At 37.7% G+C, this 18,920-nt stretch overlaps 1 protein-coding gene across 1 annotated transcript in view; it reads right to left on the reverse strand.

Moving 5' to 3' along the window:
- The window catches only part of PLA2R1 (phospholipase A2 receptor 1), a 37,869-nt gene that overhangs the window by 18,627 nt on the left and 322 nt on the right, over positions 1–18,920 (reverse strand). Inside the window, exons 2-13 of the mRNA XM_005519995.3 lie at positions 15,718–16,101; positions 13,322–13,489; positions 12,064–12,237; positions 10,801–10,914; positions 10,010–10,153; positions 8,811–8,999; positions 7,273–7,430; positions 5,804–5,911; positions 4,051–4,163; positions 1,803–1,972; positions 618–820; positions 178–323 (exon numbers count right to left, since the gene is read on the reverse strand). Coding sequence (XP_005520052.2) covers positions 178–323; positions 618–820; positions 1,803–1,972; positions 4,051–4,163; positions 5,804–5,911; positions 7,273–7,430; positions 8,811–8,999; positions 10,010–10,153; positions 10,801–10,914; positions 12,064–12,237; positions 13,322–13,489; positions 15,718–16,101 — 2,071 coding nt within the window. The remainder of the gene's footprint in view (positions 1–177; positions 324–617; positions 821–1,802; positions 1,973–4,050; positions 4,164–5,803; positions 5,912–7,272; positions 7,431–8,810; positions 9,000–10,009; positions 10,154–10,800; positions 10,915–12,063; positions 12,238–13,321; positions 13,490–15,717; positions 16,102–18,920) is intronic.

Here is an 18,920-nt window from a genome sequence, read left to right on the forward strand (position 1 = left end):
ACCACAAAGATCATCTTCAAAAAGAATCACATTGCAATGTTGCTGATGCATTTCACCCATTTTTAAATTCACTTTAGAGTAGGGACTTCTTTGGACACTAGTAAAGAGGATGGAATAATGTAAATTGTAGATTAGTACGATTAAGATAAATCTTGTTGGTGCTAAAAATATATTTACCTATCAAAAATTGTATATAGTAGATTGTTTAAAAATGTCTCTTCATGGATGTGGCTGAAACTAGCAAGATGGGCTCCAAAATCTTGACATAATGCTTCTGCTTCATCCCATGTTCTTCTCATGAGAACTTTTTCATTGTGAAATATCTGCAACAAAACCAACATTGTCATAAATGTAGTTCATTTTACAGAGCAGTTTTTTTCAGAAACCCATAAAGATCAAATATTAGTCACATTTTTTTCCAAACTAAAGCCACGTATGTTCCAAGCATAAATCTGATTCTTATTACTTACTCTCACTTTTAAATTCAGTGCAGTATGGTAACAGGAAATTTTTGTTTGTTGAATGAAGAAATTATGCGTCATCAAAAATCTTTTAGGAACAGCATATCCTTGAGCTGTTGTAGAATCAGAAAAACTCAAAGCAAGTATGACATGTACCTTATAGCAGTTGAGCAGATTAGGTTCTGACTCCCATCCAAAATAGCAGGAACTTGAGTATTTTTGAAAAGTAAGTTCTGGTTCTTCATAAGAATTGACTTTTTGCTTGCACAATGACATTGCTTTGAAGTTCTTACAGCTTTTCACCTCCCAGTAACCAAGAGGGTGCTTCCCTCTCATAGCCACACATCCTCCAGAATGACCTAGACATAAGAATAAATGCTGAATATCAGAACAAAACATCTGAATTTTGTGATATTTTTTTGGTCAAGTGGCTGTTTTATTGACATGAATTTCTGGATAAAATTTTAATGAACTAACAAAACTAGAAAATTCTTTGGTCAGCAGCCAATTTATAAGCCTCTCTTGGCTGCCTTGAGCTTGTAAAATGGAGCAGGACACACAGTTCCTCTCACAAAATGCAGAAGAAATACAACTAAAAACATTACTTTGGCAAAATGCAATCATAAAGCAATAAATGTAAAGAGTCTAAATCAGAGAGCCATTATTGAAATGGAATATCTTTATAATAATGTCTCTTTTCAGGTATTTCTTAGTGGTTTATGTTTCAAAGGCTGAATAACCATTTAATTTTTTCAATTTTTGTTTCCTTGGAATATTTTCCTTAGAATTACTATAAAACAAACAAAATCAAACTAAAGGGGAAGAAGAAGAAACCTCCACACAGTGCTGATATTCACAGAAATATATCTGGCAACCTCTGCCCTATTTTTCGTATAAAATGCAAATTTCAAATTGTGACTATTACTGAATAAAATTCATTACTTTTCTAGGACCTTTTTCTGGGAGTCTCAGGAAGCCCTTAAAAAGTTAATAAAGAAATGTATAAGAAACATCAAGTTTGGTTTTTGATGCTTTTTTAAAAAAAATGATGTATACAACAAATGTATTATAGTTCATAAAGGAATGTATGAAAAACACCTCATGGGAAAAGAAGAATTTCAGGGATTAGCTGTGTCTGTAAGGAGGGCCTGACTGTGGAAAACCTCTGGTTATGGAGCCAGCAGCAGATGCAAATTTATCTCTCTGATCTCTTGGCCAGGCAGGGAAGAAAAGGACTGGCTCTCTTTAGTCCCTGCTAAGCCACTGGTGCCGTGGAGAAGAGAGCACACTCCCCAGTTTCCATTTCCAAGCCATTGCTTTTGTCAGCAACATGCTACTCACGTGGCTGGTACTTGTTCCAGTTTGTGTAGCTCACAGAGAGATTCCTTCCTGCTGGACTTAGCCAAAAGTATTCTCCTGTGTTGTTAAGGTCTTGCAATCCTATCCAAAAATAAGTTCTCTCTGATTCTGCCATGCTGTGGATCATGCTGTTGATAAAAGCTTGTTCAAACCTTAATAAAAAAAACAAGATAAAAGTTTTTAGAATAAAATAGGTTAATTGGTATTTCAGTGAATAGCTCTCATGACATTATTTAAATTATCTCAGAAGAGAAAAATATAACAGAGGTACTTAATTTTCTTTACAAAATGCTGTAGGGAGCTTGAGGCACAAGTCTGTAGCACAAGTCAAAATTTTTTTCAGCACTTGAGCACATAAAAGAAACACTAGAACAAGATCATATAACCTCAGTGTTTGACTTACAAGACGTAAAGACAGAATGTATTAATGATGCACAAATGAAAGCAAGGAACTCCTTGTATGAAGGAAAAAAGTTAGTGGAGTTTGAAAAGGCTCCAGAAGAAAGAAAAGAAAAATCTCTGCACAGAAGTGTCCTACTGAAACCAGCAGACACACAAACCAGCACTGAGAAACCAGATCTGAAGGATTCAAAACACCAGCTGAACTGACTACATAGAATCACTTTTTTCTTCTTTGATTTCTTCGCTAAAGTTATGTGAGAGATAGACACCTTTTTGCAAGTTATAACTGTTGTGCATAGTAATCCAATTTTCACTTAAGTCCAGTTAATTTTGATATAATTGGCATAGAATTACACAAGAATGTTTCAGTTTATGAGCACATTCAATCAGCTGGCTATGAAAATTATACAGGAAAGAGGTTTCCCACTTCGATGAACTCATTCAACTTTCTGATTTTACAAACTCTGAAAAGAATGGCTAAATATAAAGATGACAGTAATGTAAAAACCGAATGTATCTGTAACACTGTGACTCAGAACTTGTATTTCATTTTTATTTCCTCTGCGTGTTCTCTTTTTATGTCTACTCTCCTTCCTCTACAACTTACTACCTAATGAACCTTTTAGGATCATTAACTGAGAAGTTATTGCAGTTTTCACTCCAGAACAACATCAGCAGTAATTAAACAAAACCACTAAACTAACATGCTTTTGCTACTCCTTGCTACTGCTGTTAACTGGAACTGGAAACTAACATCATAATTAGTAATGACTATATTGAGAAGTGGAAAAATTAAAAGTAAAAACAAAGCAGAAAAAGACAGAAGACATGATTCTACTGATGTGCAGCATGCCCTCAGCTCCCTGCCACATTTGAGCTGCCAATGCTCAACTGCAAGAATTTGTCCTTTATTCCCCCTGCGGGGACCTTTGTCACGCTGCAGCTGAGTGCTGCACGCCCCTCTGCACAGCCCTGAAACCACTGGGCAGGGCAAGTTCCCATCGATGTAAATCCTTATGTAGGGTAGCCAGTGTTTTCCTCAAATACCCGACTATCTGATTGCTGGGGATTACTTCCACTGGTCTAAAGGGGGCATACGTTTCCTTCTTATATTTTGGGGTTTGGGGTTTTTTTTGGTTGATTAGGTTTCATTTTTTTTAACAATAGATATGCTACAGTTACATTATCTATGTAATCTATCTATTAGTATATCAAACTTTAATGGAAGGCAAACATAAAGGGTAAATAACAAAGAGAGCAGAGAAAACTCAAGCATCTGGACATCTACAGAGGAGAAAGCTCTTGCTAAAGCTGGAATAGAGGCAAATAAGAACAAGGCATGGGAAAACAGCAACAATTGCTTTCAAACATTTACTACCTTACCCTATTTGCTGAGAAATCACATAAAATGAATACATTAATAGAAACATTTATAAAACATTGATCGATTTGGATTAAAATTTTGTATTTTTTCACTATAAAAATAAGTATCTTTTCATTTTTCAGTATACCTTCCAAGTACACCAATAAAGTTTCTTAAAGATGTTACATACCCCTGGCAGAACACACTTTCTTTAGGTTTCTGCATGCCCATGTGTGCACATTGCTACAAATGTTTATTAGCCTAACAGTTGCTTTTTACTTAATTTATTTTCAACTATGAACTAAGGCAAAGCACACCTTTGATTTTAGCTGATGTTAGTAATTATGCTCACATCTCAAGCAAATATTATTTCACAATGGTAATATTTTTTGCCATGCAACATTTTATAAAGTTAGAATAACTCTTGTTAGAGGCATCTTCACACTGTCTAATAGGATTAACTACCTGTTTGTTACTGATACAAGTGCAGATGGGCAGAAATAACCACTGGAAGCATGTTCAAAACTTCGAGGGGTACTGTCGATTTTGTAACAATATCCACCATGTCTTTCCCATCCCTTAAAAGAAATGAACATTATTTTATAGATTATTAATTATTGTATAGTTGTTTAAAAACTTGTCCCCCTTTTGTACCTTCTGTCTGATAATCCCTCTGTTTCTTCTCTTTCATACCATGGTTGAAGAGCAGTTACCCTCAAGATCACTGAAAATGTGGCTATCAGGTGAGCCAGAACACTGTGTCAGTGGTCAGCCTGCCTCATTTCATCTCATTATTAGTCTTTTATTTCAACCTATTCACCCCCAGGTGTCCAAAAGACACCACCTGGACTGGTGTAAGTTCTGCTGGTGTGAGTTCATGCAGCTTACCTGCTGGGTCTTATGATTAAATGTTTTAAATAAGCATGAGAATAAAGAGATAATACACTCTCTCAGTATTTTGATTAACTGAATGCACCTTTTTTTCACATTAGAAAGAAATGGATCAAAGCCAAGGGACTGTAAGAGGGTTCAGCAGATGTTTTTACAGGGTGTGAAACACCAAGAAGCAGAAATTTATCCTGAGTAGAAGTTACCAGAGCAGATCAAAATAATTATGACCAGTGGCTCAATACCTTGAGACTCAATCCTGTGGGGCACAGGACTGAGAAGCTGAAGTGCTGTCAAACTGCTGACTACAGCTTGTCAAGAAAACCTTGATGCTCTGCACATTTTTCACCTAGTCAGGACTGTGACAGACCTTTCTCACACTATTAACACACAAAATTCTTCAGTGACGAAATACATTGGTCCAAATTAAATAAAGGCAGTCACCCTCAACTTTCGGAAATGTTAAGCTGGAATCAAGCAGTAATGTCCATAATAGTATGACAGGAACTCTGGATCTGGACACTCTACATCTGGGGAAAGACTGCATCTGACTCCAAACAGTTCAGCTTCAACCTTCTTATAATTTGACTGAACTGACTGTGTTTCTTCATTTCCCAAGAAACAAGACAGGAAATAAAAAATGAAGACAATGAGCTAAATAATAAAGCAGCTTAGAAAAGAGATTTTTTTTTTCCTCGACAGTTTTGAATATAACAGAAATTCAACAAGCTTTCTCTTTCCACACTGTGAAAAGAAACTGATGGCAAATAAAGTCATACTTTGACACGTTTCCTTTCACTAGCAGAACACAGCTCCTAAATGCCTGAAAACATGCTGCAATGTCCTAGTTAGATAGCTGTGCTCCTTCCCATTTGTGTTTGAAAGCAAATGGAACTCTAATGTACAAGTGGAAGAGTTCACCCTCCATGTCAATGAAACTGATTGTTTTTCACCCTGACATTCCATTTCAATGTATGAAAACCATGTGTGGGATGAGGCATCATATAACAGCCATTATTTGCACAGATGGTGGACAAAAGGGCTTCACTTTTGATCTAGAAAGAAATAGGAACTTGGGTCACAATCACTGATGAAACAACAAGCTATGAAAGGCATCTTGTGAAGGCTTTTAATCTTGCGTTAAAATTTAGTTTACATACTTTAAAAGCAAACAATGAGATTTTTCCAAGCAAAACATGCATGTCTTTAATATTAAAAACTAAAATTATCTCTCATATTTGCATCCATATGTTCTGTAGCTGTATTTAGAGGTTATCTATATAATTCAACATCATTAGAATAGTTTTAAAACAACCACAAATCCACTTACCTCTGGACAACTTGATTCCAGTTCAGGAGAGACACTATTATATTCCCCTGCTTTTTTGCAGATATAAAAAGATTTTTCTTCACAGTTTTTAATCCTCCAATGTCCCTCCTAAGGAATAAAAGAGAATGTATTCTGTATATGCCCATATTCTCATGCATATCTAAACAAACATTAGATCACACTGTCTCTTCCTCTTTTAATTCTTCACTAAAAAAAAAAACCCTAATTTTCCTCACTCCATTTACTTATCCTTAGCTGGTCCATTTATTTCTACCAACACTGTCAGCAGGACATCTCTAATCAATCATACAAATGGGTTTGTCTCTTTGAATCAGTATTCAGGATGTAAAGCATCTTAATTAACTAACACCATGGCTATACCAGGGCACTTTTCTTTCTAGCTATTACAGTTCTTTGTAAGATTAATCTCTATATTTGAACAGTCCTTACTCAAGATATTACAAACTTTCTATCATACAATTTTCACACACCTGTACATACTGGGTATGTATCAAAAACAATGCTTGGAAAATTTTATCTTGAACCTCCTTTTCCTTTGTATTTTACATTTTCATTGGGTCGTTTACACTTGCAAACTGAGTAAAATATAACTTTGGAATCTAAAACCCCCCACTGTTCCAAAGTCCTATTTTCTGCTTCCAATAGGAACACACTTTTCCCAGTCATTGTAATTGTCTTGGCTTTCCCCTGTATTAAAGACTGCAACCTGGATCCACAGAAACTCTTGATACAGTTTTCACACTCAGACAAAACATACTTTGCAAAAAAAAATAATTAAAAACTATAGTGCTACTTATGCAAGTCATGTATTAGTGAGTTTAAGTACTGTTAATTGCAAAAGTAAAGTAAATGCATGACCAATTACAAAAGAATTGCCAGTGCCATGAATACCAACAAGACAGGCCAGTGTTGTTTTAACATTACTGCCTGGTTTACAGCCCCTGACTGATATGGTATCAATCTCCTGCTGTCAATTTCTGTACTTTCATGCAGACCTAGACGACTGTGATTTTGAAAGATGCTCCATAAAATTTATAGATGTTTACACAAAGATAATAGAGGCACAGCTAACAGTTTCTCAAAACATGAATTTAAAACTCTCAAGACCAGAACTTATGCATCATAAATTATGATACATACTAGTTGGATTTTAAATTATTTTATCAAAATACCCATTCACATTTTCTCTTTTTCATTTGGCAAGTTTTATATATGTAATATGTTTTATTGAACATAAGTTCAAAATCTGTGATTAATTTCCTGTGCATCAGCACTGCAGCATGCATTGGTTTCTAAAGGCTGCACTGCATTTATCATAACATGAATACATTAGGAATAAAAGAACAAGTCATACTGCAGCTCATGGTTTAAAAAAGTAGGCACAGCAAGAAACAAAATTATTATGAGCTAAACCAGAAGTGCCTGATTCTTTTAAAAAGAAAACTTACAGGTCCTTGTGCTGAAATACAGAGTTGTCCTGTTCTTTGAAAGGTGTTAGGTTCTTGTCTATGCCAGTTAGAGAATTTTCCTGGGGTGTTATCTGACCACTCAAAAACAACAGGTGTGTTAATACTGTATAATCCAATCCATGTCTCTGTTACATTTTCTGTAAAAGAATGAGTTCAGATTTTAATGGTGATAATAAATAAAAAAAATAAATTTTAATAAATAAAACCTGTTTATCCTTTAACATGACAATACTATTAAAAATCATCCATGGAATTTTTGTCGGAATGTCCTTCTTACAGGAAAAAATTAAAGCTGTATAAACTTTAGGAAACCTTGCTAATGAGACTATGTTCTACTGCTCTTAAAAACTAAAAAATTTCAAAAATAGAATCAACATACATGATTATATGCTTTAAAATCAAAAAAAATGCAAAGAGCATATACACTTTCTTGAAGTGCATGGGGCAGAAAAACTGACATGGAAGTGAAATATTTCGTCATATAATTTTCCATGAAATACTCAGCTTTAGGTTTCTCTGAGAGTTATAGGGTCCAGTGACAGAGCAGTTGTAGCCAGTGTCTGACAAATATAGGAGAAATGAGGCTTGCATTTTGATGTAAAGTCTTATTTGAACAGCTACTACAGGAGAAGAAGCACTCAGGCTTTCAGGCATGTAAGCCCTTCTGCTGAGGAGAAGCCTGAAGCAGGCTGGAGAGAAGGAGCAGACTGAAGCTGAATACACGTTGAGAACAATTACATCGATCCATTACAGCATCCCTGCAAATAATGGTATTTGTTATCTATGGAGGGTCTTAACAGAGGAGAGGAAGACGGTGGAGGCTAATCTCCTCATCTCCACATGACACTCTGCCCCAGCTCTGTGAGAAAAATTCACAACCAAACTGGGCAGCTCTGCCAGCACACTGGTGTCAGTGGCAGGCAGAAAATGTTCACTTTTCTTTGCTGCTGTTATGACAACAAAAGTATTGGCATTGCTGCATCAAAGAGCTTTTGTTCATTAAGTTCCTTGTGTAATTACACTACCTCTTAGGACAATGTGAACTAGCAGAAGTGCTTTGATACACCCTGCTGACATCAAAAAGGGACTCTGCCCTCATAGTAACAGCAGCAATTTTACAGTGTGGATCAGGCCAGCTTGCAGGCAAAATATACACTGAATTGGTTTTGTTTCTAAGCACAACTCTAGTATAAGGTTGATGACTGAATATTTTGCAACAGTTTGCAAAGAACCAGACAAGAATAGGAAAGGACAAAAGCTAGCATGCTTACTATGGCCTCACCGTGTCTGCTTCGTGGAGTCATATCTTTATTTTAGAAATGGTTATTGGAAAAGGTGACTCTATGCATTTTTAAGACTCCTAGAATGGGCATGCAACATCATTTCTTTTTCTTCAAACATCATTTGGGTGTGCCACGCAATACAGTGCTTAGATGGTAACAAGTTAAGGAGCTGCACTAAAGAGCGCCACAAAACACTTCAAGACACATCTGCACACTTAAACTCCCCAAACTCACCACTTTCAAGCAAGTTAATGAGCAGCTCTTCATCTGCCATGGAGGATATACTAATAAGCCTGCTGTTTTCACTTTGGCACGAGAGAGAAGCATCGTTCCAGCTCTTCTCCTCTTTGTGAAGTCTGTAACAGTTCCGGTTGTGCGGGTACCAACCAACATCACAACGAGTGGTATAATACTTCCATGTATCTTCAAATGAGCACACAAAGTTCACATACATTAGATAGAATTGCCAAGTTTATGCTATGTCCGTAACACAGTCAGAGATTTTTTTTGAACCCTCAAATGCGGAAAACAGCATTGTCCAGGGTAACTTATGGAGGCCAAAACAGTAATATGAGTTATGGATCCACCATGAAAACTGAAATTTCTTCCAAATTATTTAATGATTGAACTGTTTGGGCTGCTGGACTAGTGCAAACATGAATTCAGTTTAAAACACAGTTTATCTCCCTGAACCTCTGAACCTGGTTCAAAGACAGATAACGTTTTTTCAGATGGCATTACCTACAGAAAATATGGATTGTCTTTCCTTACCACCTGAAACAAGGTGCTGAACTTTCTTTAAGTTACTAAGAAGGAGCTGAACCAATGTAAGTAGCTCTTGCAAAACTAAAAATTTATGTTAGAATAAACTAAATTCTGTTTTTAACTTTCTCACAGAATGGGGGCCTGAATCATTCTATGCACTATATATCCTATACTCCTTGTATAATGTATTAATTATTAATAATAATTGTATAATTATACTTGAAGTATAAGTACAACACTTTTTCAGTGTATCAAAAGTATAGCACATCATAAAAAACCCTGCAAATTTTGTGCTGCATTTTACATCTTTCTTCTCTGTGTGCCACTGGTTAATTCCATTCACATTGAAAACCTATTTTGCAACTCATAAGTGTGGGTCTTTTTGTAATATAAAAAGAGAATGAGCATTCTGGTGGTGTAAGGAATCAAGTAAATGATATTTGTATTAAAATTGTTTGTTCTGAGACTCTCAACATGTTTTGAAAGACTGAATTTAAGCAGAAGAAAGTGTTATTACATCAGATAAAGTAAATTGTATTCAACTTGAACTAGCAAAGCCACACATTCAGTGCAGCTGTGACCTTGTTCTGCTGACTTTATAGTCAGGTGTCTTCTCTTGCTCTCCTTGCATGCCCACAAAAAGGATACAGTAACAGTGAGACACTTACCCAGCGTTTCATGCTCTGTCTTATTTAAATATTTTTTGCATACAAAAGGCAATCCAGATTCACATAGATATGTGTTCCAGCCATACTGCAATCTTGGATTAATCACTGCACAATGATTTTCTTTAAAACGCTTATCAGAGACATCTGCAAACACATTTTTGAGAAGCACAAAATTACAAAAATCAGTTCTCAGCTGTAAAATGGTGTTGTAAGGTTCTCTGCAGCTTCTTGAATTAATGTATACAGATCCCTGCACACCAAAGTTCTAGTAATATTATACCAGTACTATGGACGGTTGAACATTTGCCATGAATTCCATGTGGCAATGCCTCCTTGGCTGCTGCTCTCAGATGAGAGGCTGAAACAAGCTTGGTGTCTATAATTGCTGGTGGACAGACTTCAAAATGTAGCAAACCAAGTCACAAAACTCATGTTAATGTGCTAATGATAATTACAGCTTGTTAACATCAACAAACTGAAACTCCTTCACGGAAGTAGCTACAGTTTTTAAATATGTGACTGGAACACTAAAAACATCTTTAAAAGTAAATGACAAAAGGACTGGACCATTAATGCTCTGAACAGATCGATCTCATTTGATGTTATATCCCTAGAAGGGCTTTCAGCTCATGAAAATGAAAAAGTGCATTCTCTTAATTCAGCTTTCAAACACAGCTGTAGGAACAGCAGTATATATATATATAGTATGTATGTAACAGCAGTATCAAGCTGCAGTTATAGAGAGCATGTAAGTACGCTGCTGTAACATATGCAAGAGGAACATCAAGTACTTGCTCTCCAGTTCACAAACATTAGTGGTGCTCCATCTGACCACTGCCAGCCAGCATCTTCATCCAGGCGATTCAGGCCCATCCACAGAACAAGGTCTGTGGAATTTAACTGCCCTGAAATAGAAAAAATAAACAAAGTAAAACCACATGCTTTCCCCTAGCTTTAAAAGATCTACAGGCATAGACCTGCTGTCCTGACTTGTTACAATTGGAATAAAACAAAACTTCAAAGCAATCTCCAGAAAGTTCCAGGCTAGTTGGCTTTTTTTTTCTGTCCTTAGAAAAAGTCAGTTACTTTGTTAATCAACACAGAGATGAAAAGGAATAAACTCAGAAACCTGAAATCCTTCAAAAGCCACTCATTCTGCAAACCCTTCCTGCACAAGTTGTTGCTGACCTTAGAAGTTAAATCTAGGACAAGAAGCTACATAAATGCTAGCCTGTTTACATAAACACTAACCTGTTTCAGCTTTTCATAAACCAAACAACTTTCAGAAACCTTTACAGCTTTGCAGGCACATCAAAAAGCTAATGAAATAATTTTTAAAACTTCCTGTTAGCTTATATCCTTCAATTGAAAACCAGCAATAGTGGGAAGCAATGGACAAGAATTCTGAAGCAAGCTTTGCATCAGAGCTCCACCACCCATTCCTCCACTTGATTTTCTCCACTCACACTAAAATACCCATAAAAGTCCTGCTTTCAGAAGGCTCTGCACAATTTGTCTGAGACATTTGCTCCAAGGGGAATAGCAAAATACTTAGGAGAGAAAGAGTAACATCCATTTATAAAGCTGGATTTTTTTCCATACAGGACATTAACTCGAAGCCCGCAGAAATGTTCCCGTCGTTCCCATTTGGTGAAATCCAGCTTACAAAGAAAACTTAGCAAGAGAAAGGGACACCAAAGTACATTGTAGAGAAGGTAAACACATGTATAATTCTCCAAAGTGAACAAATACACTCCCTAACCACAGCTGCAGGATGAATGGGAATCTCTGTGTAGAAGGAGAATAGAAAAAATTACACCCTCAAGTGACACATACCACCACTACTACACTTCAGTTTATTAAGGTGGGAACTCACCTACATCCTTGCTCTTTCAAATAGCCCTCCTGAGGCATTTTACAAGACAAGGCCCCACAAGCAGCAATGGGAGAGATATCACACAGGGTATTAGGCTCCAAAGCTTACCCCTTTGCACAGGTAAGGAAGAATCTAACTACAGATTTCCTAAAAGGTCCCCAGAGAAATGTCTACTCACTGCTTAAGTTACTTATGTAGTTCTGCTCTTCGGGGTCAGTGACACTGAGCAGGTCCCCTCCTTGCAGCTGACAGGCAGCCCGAGCCTCACGCCAGCTCAGCATGGATGCGAGGTTGAACTGGTAGCAGACGTGTGTGTTGGGGTTCCTCTTCCAAAAGATGTCACAGCCACTCTCTACTCAAAAACAGACTCATCACCAACTGCCCATGACTCCAAACCAGCCAGAAACACACCTTGAACAATTTCATTAATTGATGACAGCAGGGTCCCAATGGAAGCATGATTATGATGGCCATTCCTGTTCCTTTGTTAATGCATGTAGGGAAATAAGGCACTAATGAAATAAAATGTTGCTCCAAATTTCATACAGTTGATATAATACTCAGGAGCTGATGTGCAGCTGCTGGTGATTTTCACAACTCTTATGAAGCCAACACAGCCACATTTTAATTTATTCTGGCTAATTATTTGTTTCTAAAGCTGAATGTTGAAATATTCAAACTGTGAACACCTCACCCAACTTGTGGAGCAACACTCACTGGGTCTCCTTGGACCTTGTACTCAAGAGAATAAACTTACTATCATTAAAAAGGATAAGCAAGGCTGCAAATACCATCTATTTTAGTGGCTGCCCAGAAATACCCACTACAAAGGCACATTTCCACTGCTTTTAAGATGCTTTGGAACAGACATCTGAAATGTAGATTGAGCAGGAAAGACTTTCCCAAACCACTTCTACTGATAGGAGACAATATTTTGCTTATTTATACAAGAAGCAGGAATAGTCACAGAGATTATTATACATCCAAAATCTTTTCATAGCAAGTATTTTTAAAACTATTGCTTTTTTGTATTTTAGGCCCAAGACATATCCAAGCAGTGCACAGAAGAAAAGGATTGTGCAAGATGCAATGCAGTCAAAAGCAGACCACGACTTTGGAAGAGCAGCCCTCACATTATGTGCTCCACAAAAGCTGCCTGTTTATCACAGAGGGGTTTGCTGCAGGGTAAGATCAATGGGCTGCACAGAATAACCTCCTTCTGCTACCCCCTGTAGTTTTGCTGTTGCAATGAGGACTTAAATCTCAAAGGTCAAGCAGGATAAACTGTAACAAATTTGCTAGTCTTCCTTTGTGCATTTTAAAAAGACATTCCCGTCTAACAGAAGGGAAGCAATCCAAAACCAGACTGTGTCCTAGTACTGCTAATAAAGAACGAACTTGAGGAGGAGGGAGAGAGAAGACATGCAACATCTTACCAGCATTTGGGCAAAAACCCCATTTTTCATCTTGTTCATAGTAAGTTGTTGTGGCACACCACTCAGATTCCTTTCCATCTCTAGTACACTCATAATACCACTTGTTGTTATATTTAAATGGAAAAACGCATGGGAAACCGAAAGAATTTCCCTGCAAGGTGTATGTTTCTGGAAAAAAAAAGCAGAAATTGAAAGAATGCAGAACACAACTTTTTTTCTTTCCCCCATATGCTATTATTCCTGTTTTCAGCAGCAGTGATAAAAATAAAATGTCTGAAGTGACTTTCAAATTTTAATTTATAAGTGATAACACAGCATTACAAGTGTGAGCAGCATAATTTCAGTAAATAGAATGTGGAAATAATTAATTATGAAATTTGTCATCATGAGGCACATTCTTATAACTTACTCCATTCACAAAAAAATCCTAACCTAAACCACAACCCCAAAAATCTGATCAATTAACAAAAAGTCTGGATTTACATTTCAGAACAACCACATAAAATAAGTTAGTTAAATCAGTACACACTCAGATGCAAATTCTACTTATTTATTAGTCTTTGACAGATGAGCAATTTAACATTACTCCCCTGCTTCCCCCACTTGTTATAAAGTGGATTTCTAACATGCTTTCCACTCTTTTTGGGAAAGGAAAGGTACAAGACAAATGAATATTAAAAAGACTTTTAAAAATAAGTTATATCCTGTGGAGAAAAATAACATAGCTAAAGAATTGATGCTCCATACATCTGTTGCCACAATCAATGCCTCACAAAATAGTTAAATATTTTCCTATTGTACTTTGAGGATCAAAATACTGAGAGAATCCAGTGCAATTGAAAACTGTAGAAGCTTTACCTCAGTGAGTGTCTCCTAAACTTCAGAGCTTCTAAAAAAGGTCAAAGAACCACAATCACTCTTTGAATGAAATTGTTTAGCCAAGATTCCACATTGATAGCTTTAAGACCAAAGTCCTTCAACTACAGAATCAATACATATTGCCAGGTTCCTAGAGGCTTCTAGAGTTAATGGCAGGCTGTGCACATATAAAGGAGCAGTTTACACATTGTAAAGCTTCTTCTGATGTGAATGAACAGAAAATACAAGGAACAGGTCAAAAAATAGATCTGGATTACTTTTCTGTCTGCTTGCTATCATGCTGCCAGCTATGGTGGGATTATCTCAGCCCCAGCAAGAAACCAAATTCAATTGCTACAGACCTCTTACCAGACTTTCATATATATCTATATATATATATATTTTTTTTTTGCTTTGAAGGTAGTTATGCCTCACAGCCCTTGTTTGGTGGACTAACAAACTGGCTTGCCTTTGCATGTGCGTGAACTGTGGTAGAAGGTAGAAAATAGAACCTGAAAGTGAAAGAGATTTTGCCAACACAATTAAATACTTTGGTCCTGAAATGAGGCTAGAAGTGTCTGCCTAATGCTGATCCTCTCCTCACCTCTCTGAGATGTTGCAGTAATAGGGCTAAATCAGGTCTACTTTCATCTCCCTGTGTGCACATGGCAAATGTGTATGATTTTTCATGGATTTAAAGATTTTCTTAATCATGATCTTAAGCATAAATTCCATTAGGTTTTAAAAAGGAGGTTGGGCACTGTAGTACTTGCCCAGTTATCACAGGTCCCAAAGAAGGAGTTTGGTGAGAGCAGAGGCTGAGCTACACCTACAGGAGAAACCACTAAGACCACATCTGAAATCCAAACACCCAGTTCAAGTGGGGAAAATAAACAACTTCAGTCTGAGACAGTGTGCAAACATCAGGTCTCTCCCTCCACAGAAATGCTGAGGAAGGGGTAAAGGTACAGGCTGTCTGTTCCTGTTTCAAGTCAGTGGCTTTACCTTAGTCCTTAAACCTGGAAAACTGTTCAGGTCTGCAGACCTGGATCTTGATGTACATTCCTACACCTTCACTAGCTGTACAGCAGCATTTATCAAAATTCTGATCTCTGTTTCAAAGTTTGGCATGTTCAGAGTCCAGGTACTGAATGTTGCAGACATTGGTCCATGCACACTGCAATTACAGACTGATTTTCAGTGACAGGAATTCCAAATCCTTTCTTTGGGTTTATCTGATAATGGAAGCTGCAGGACAAGCAACAGCAAACCTTTAGTAACCCTTTTAATTTTACAGGTGATTTGAAATGAGCATTTCCTGGTTTGAAAGGATACTGGTGGGTTTGGGGGTCAATTTTAAAAAAGAATATCAATTGTGTGGTAGGCTCATCTCAAGCACTGCACATAGAAAAACCACACAAGTTTTGAGTCCCAAACTGCAATAGAGACTGAAAGAGATCACAAGCACCCGACCTCCCTCTAATAGAACTTCTGAAACTTTTCCCATCTACACTTCTGTGACAAAATTTTATTCTTACCTTGAAAAGGGTGTTCACAAAGGTCTTCATCATAGGACATATACTGTTTCCATTGACAAGTAGATTTTTTTTTGGCCACAATATGTTTTCTGTTTTCAACCGCTAATTTGTACTCTGATACCCCAACTAACGCTTTTCCAGCACAGTTCCACCATAATAAGTATTGAGTTGAGTCACATTCAAGCATAGTTAGTGGCTGCTCTGGTTTGCTGATGTTCAGCCCGAGGCAGGTGCTGCTGCCTATGTTGAAAAGACGACGGTTGGATACCCATTTCCATAACATCTCTTCTGAGAGCTGACCGCAGTCTTCCAGAACAAGGCCAGCTCTGTCCACTGTAATGCACAAGCTGGAATTTTCACTCTGGATAATAAATATCCCTTTATCTGTTGGGGGAAGAAAACCCAATGAACTTCCAGTCTAGAGAATACTGCAATTGATTGAATAGTATTAAAAGACAAATGTTTTAATTGCAGCTATTTAGGAAGAAAACTGAAAATATCCATCAGAATAATTGACACTCCAAAAATCTAAGGAGTACTGATCTAAATTTACTGCCAGCTGATTTTTCTAAACATATAGACTACTTGCAAGCCCACAAAAATAAAACCAGGTAATATTTCTCAAGTTGGATAGCCAAAAATAACCCCCAAACAAAAACAAGAGGTGCCCAAAACCATCAGTCATGTTTAAATAAAAAAGCCACTGGTCACCAAGACAGAGTAAAGGTCACATTAATGGAGCAAAGGCTGAAGGAATACAAGAAGTCATGCTGTATATTGCAAAATAATCCCCAATGTAGAGTGCAATTAAAGTAAAAACTAAATATTTTAAGACTGACATGGCCATATTCATTCTTTACTCTGCAACTACAGAGAAGAAAAGAAAGAAAATAATTGTCAATGGGACACAGAAACAGCAGGATTTATCTATATCATTAGAACTGGTGGCCAAGGGTTAAGATATGCCTTTCCTATTTGATGCATATCATTCAACTATCTGTGTCTACCCTCCACAAGAGCAGATGTGGGGCTAGCCTAACATCCCAGATTTTTTGGAATCACATAGAAATTCACTGAAATATGTGACATCATGTTATAAGTATGTGAAAAAAGTCATCTGTTTAAAGTCTTGGGAGCAAAAGTTTAACTGATCATACAGACTGAAAAAAAAAGTCAGCAAAATGTAAGCCTCTAACAGCTCAGCTACTTGATTATCTCAGAAATCCAATGGTAAATAATCCAGGGAGTTTTGTTCACATTATATGTGAGACACCTCAGGAGATTATGTGTTGAGAACCTGAGTAGCACATCCATTTTGCCTTCAGATTTTACAGTGATAATTTCTGCCATGCATACTTTCAAGTTTCTGCAATTCACTACACCTAGCATACTGAAGCACTAGCTATGACAATAAAAAATCCCTCTCAAATTGACATAACCCACAAATAAAATATGAGATGCAGAGGCCCACCCAGATGTTGTGTCTGAGTTTAGTGCATAGAGCTTGGGTGTGGCTCTAAAAAAGGAAGATGTTTCAAGCAGCACCTTGACAGTGCAGTGTAACAGGCACACAGGAGATCAGCTCAATAATATAATGTGCATACAAGCAGAACAGGGAGGACATGGATTATGGAGAGGTTTTTAGTCCTTCTGACTGGCAGCAGGTGAAAACCAGCCTGAAAACATGAAATTGTGTCTTTCGAGCATTTGGTAGCTGTCCTACATTAAGTCCTTAACCGTTTAGGGGTGAGCAAGTTTCCTTTGACCCACGGTAACTTACAGTTCTCATGTGTTTGAGCTCAGTGAAAGTCCATTGGACCCTGCAACAGATACTGAGATTGGCCCTTTGGTTTTGAGTTTTCTGTGGAGTTTTGCGGTTTGTACTGTTTTCACCCTTCTTATCCAACCCAATCCTCTATGGGTAACACAGTTGTCTCTGTCTTTGTGGCCAGAAAGAGTTTCTGCTTCTCATGCTAAGGGTATGCCTTTTCCACATCAGTCTTATCTTTGCTGACCAGAAAATACACTGTTTTTTATTTGCTAGATAACTAAAAGCCAGGATGTTAGCACTAATAAACACTGATTAATTAGGTTAATTCACCAGAATACTGGGATTCACATGTAGATTGTGAGTTTGACAGAGTTTGTCTAGATCCACAGCATGCAGCATTTCCCTTACAGCACCTTCCTGGGGTGGGGGGAGCCAGACCACAACCCAAAGGTGAAGGATTCTCAATCTTTGAAAGCCTTTATCTGGAAGGCTCTTAAGAGTTGCAATGACTGCTGAGAAAAGATAAGGTTCTCTCACACTGTACACAAATAACCCATCTGGATGATCTCTGTGAATAACGTCCCTTTTTCATTCTGGGGCAACTTGTGCCAAGAACAGCCAGACCATAATTATTGAGTCCCCTTCCAAATGTGGTTTCCATTCCCCACATACAAAATGCAATTGGCAAGAGAGCTGTGCTGGCCTGAAGACTGCCAGGAAACAGCCAGCTCACCACAGAAGTAAGACATGAGAGACGGCAGGCTCAGTGACAGCTCCATGAGCTCCAGCTCAGCTCTGTCTTCAAGCAGGGCAATGAGACAACTGGAGCAACATCAAGCCTGGGAACGCCTCCAGGCTCACCTCCTTTCAGTTTGCAAAGCTACACCATCCATTTTACAGCTGCTTATATAGATGAGTTTGTTACATTGTTTTTGTCTCCAGGTGTAAGAGTCTGTGCCCAAAGTCCTGCAGATGAAGAGCTGCAATGGAGCTCCGGGGCTCCAGAGGACCCAATGAGGAAAGGAGATAATCTATGCTTTAGAAACTGAATGATTGAAGGGAAGTCTTTAGAAAAGCTCTACTTCTCTACATCCAGGCCCCTCCACACAAGGACAAGGTGACACTGACAGAACACAAGCCCGGAGCTGATGTGCAGCCCCAGATGAAAAGCTAATTGCTGACCAGTAGCTCCGAGTTCCTGTTTACTTGGGCTTAACACAGCTAATCGGGAATAAACGGCTGTAACAAAACTAGGCGAACAAGATAGCTTCATTTCCTTCCCCCTTACCTCCCATTTCCTTCCCTCCAAAAAAGCAGTGAGAATTGTTTCTGTGATAATAAAGAAAGTAAGCGGGATTTACTGGAAATGAGAAAAAAATCTATCACTATTCTCTCCGGGTGCACGGAGGACGGCGATGGGCAGCGGAGTAAG

The sequence above is a fragment of the Pseudopodoces humilis genome, chromosome 8 (assembly GCF_049639895.1).
Source record: "Pseudopodoces humilis isolate 2021_Gansu_Grassland_sample_001 chromosome 8, ASM4963989v1, whole genome shotgun sequence".
In the NCBI taxonomy this organism is placed as follows: Eukaryota; Metazoa; Chordata; class Aves; order Passeriformes; family Paridae; genus Pseudopodoces; species Pseudopodoces humilis.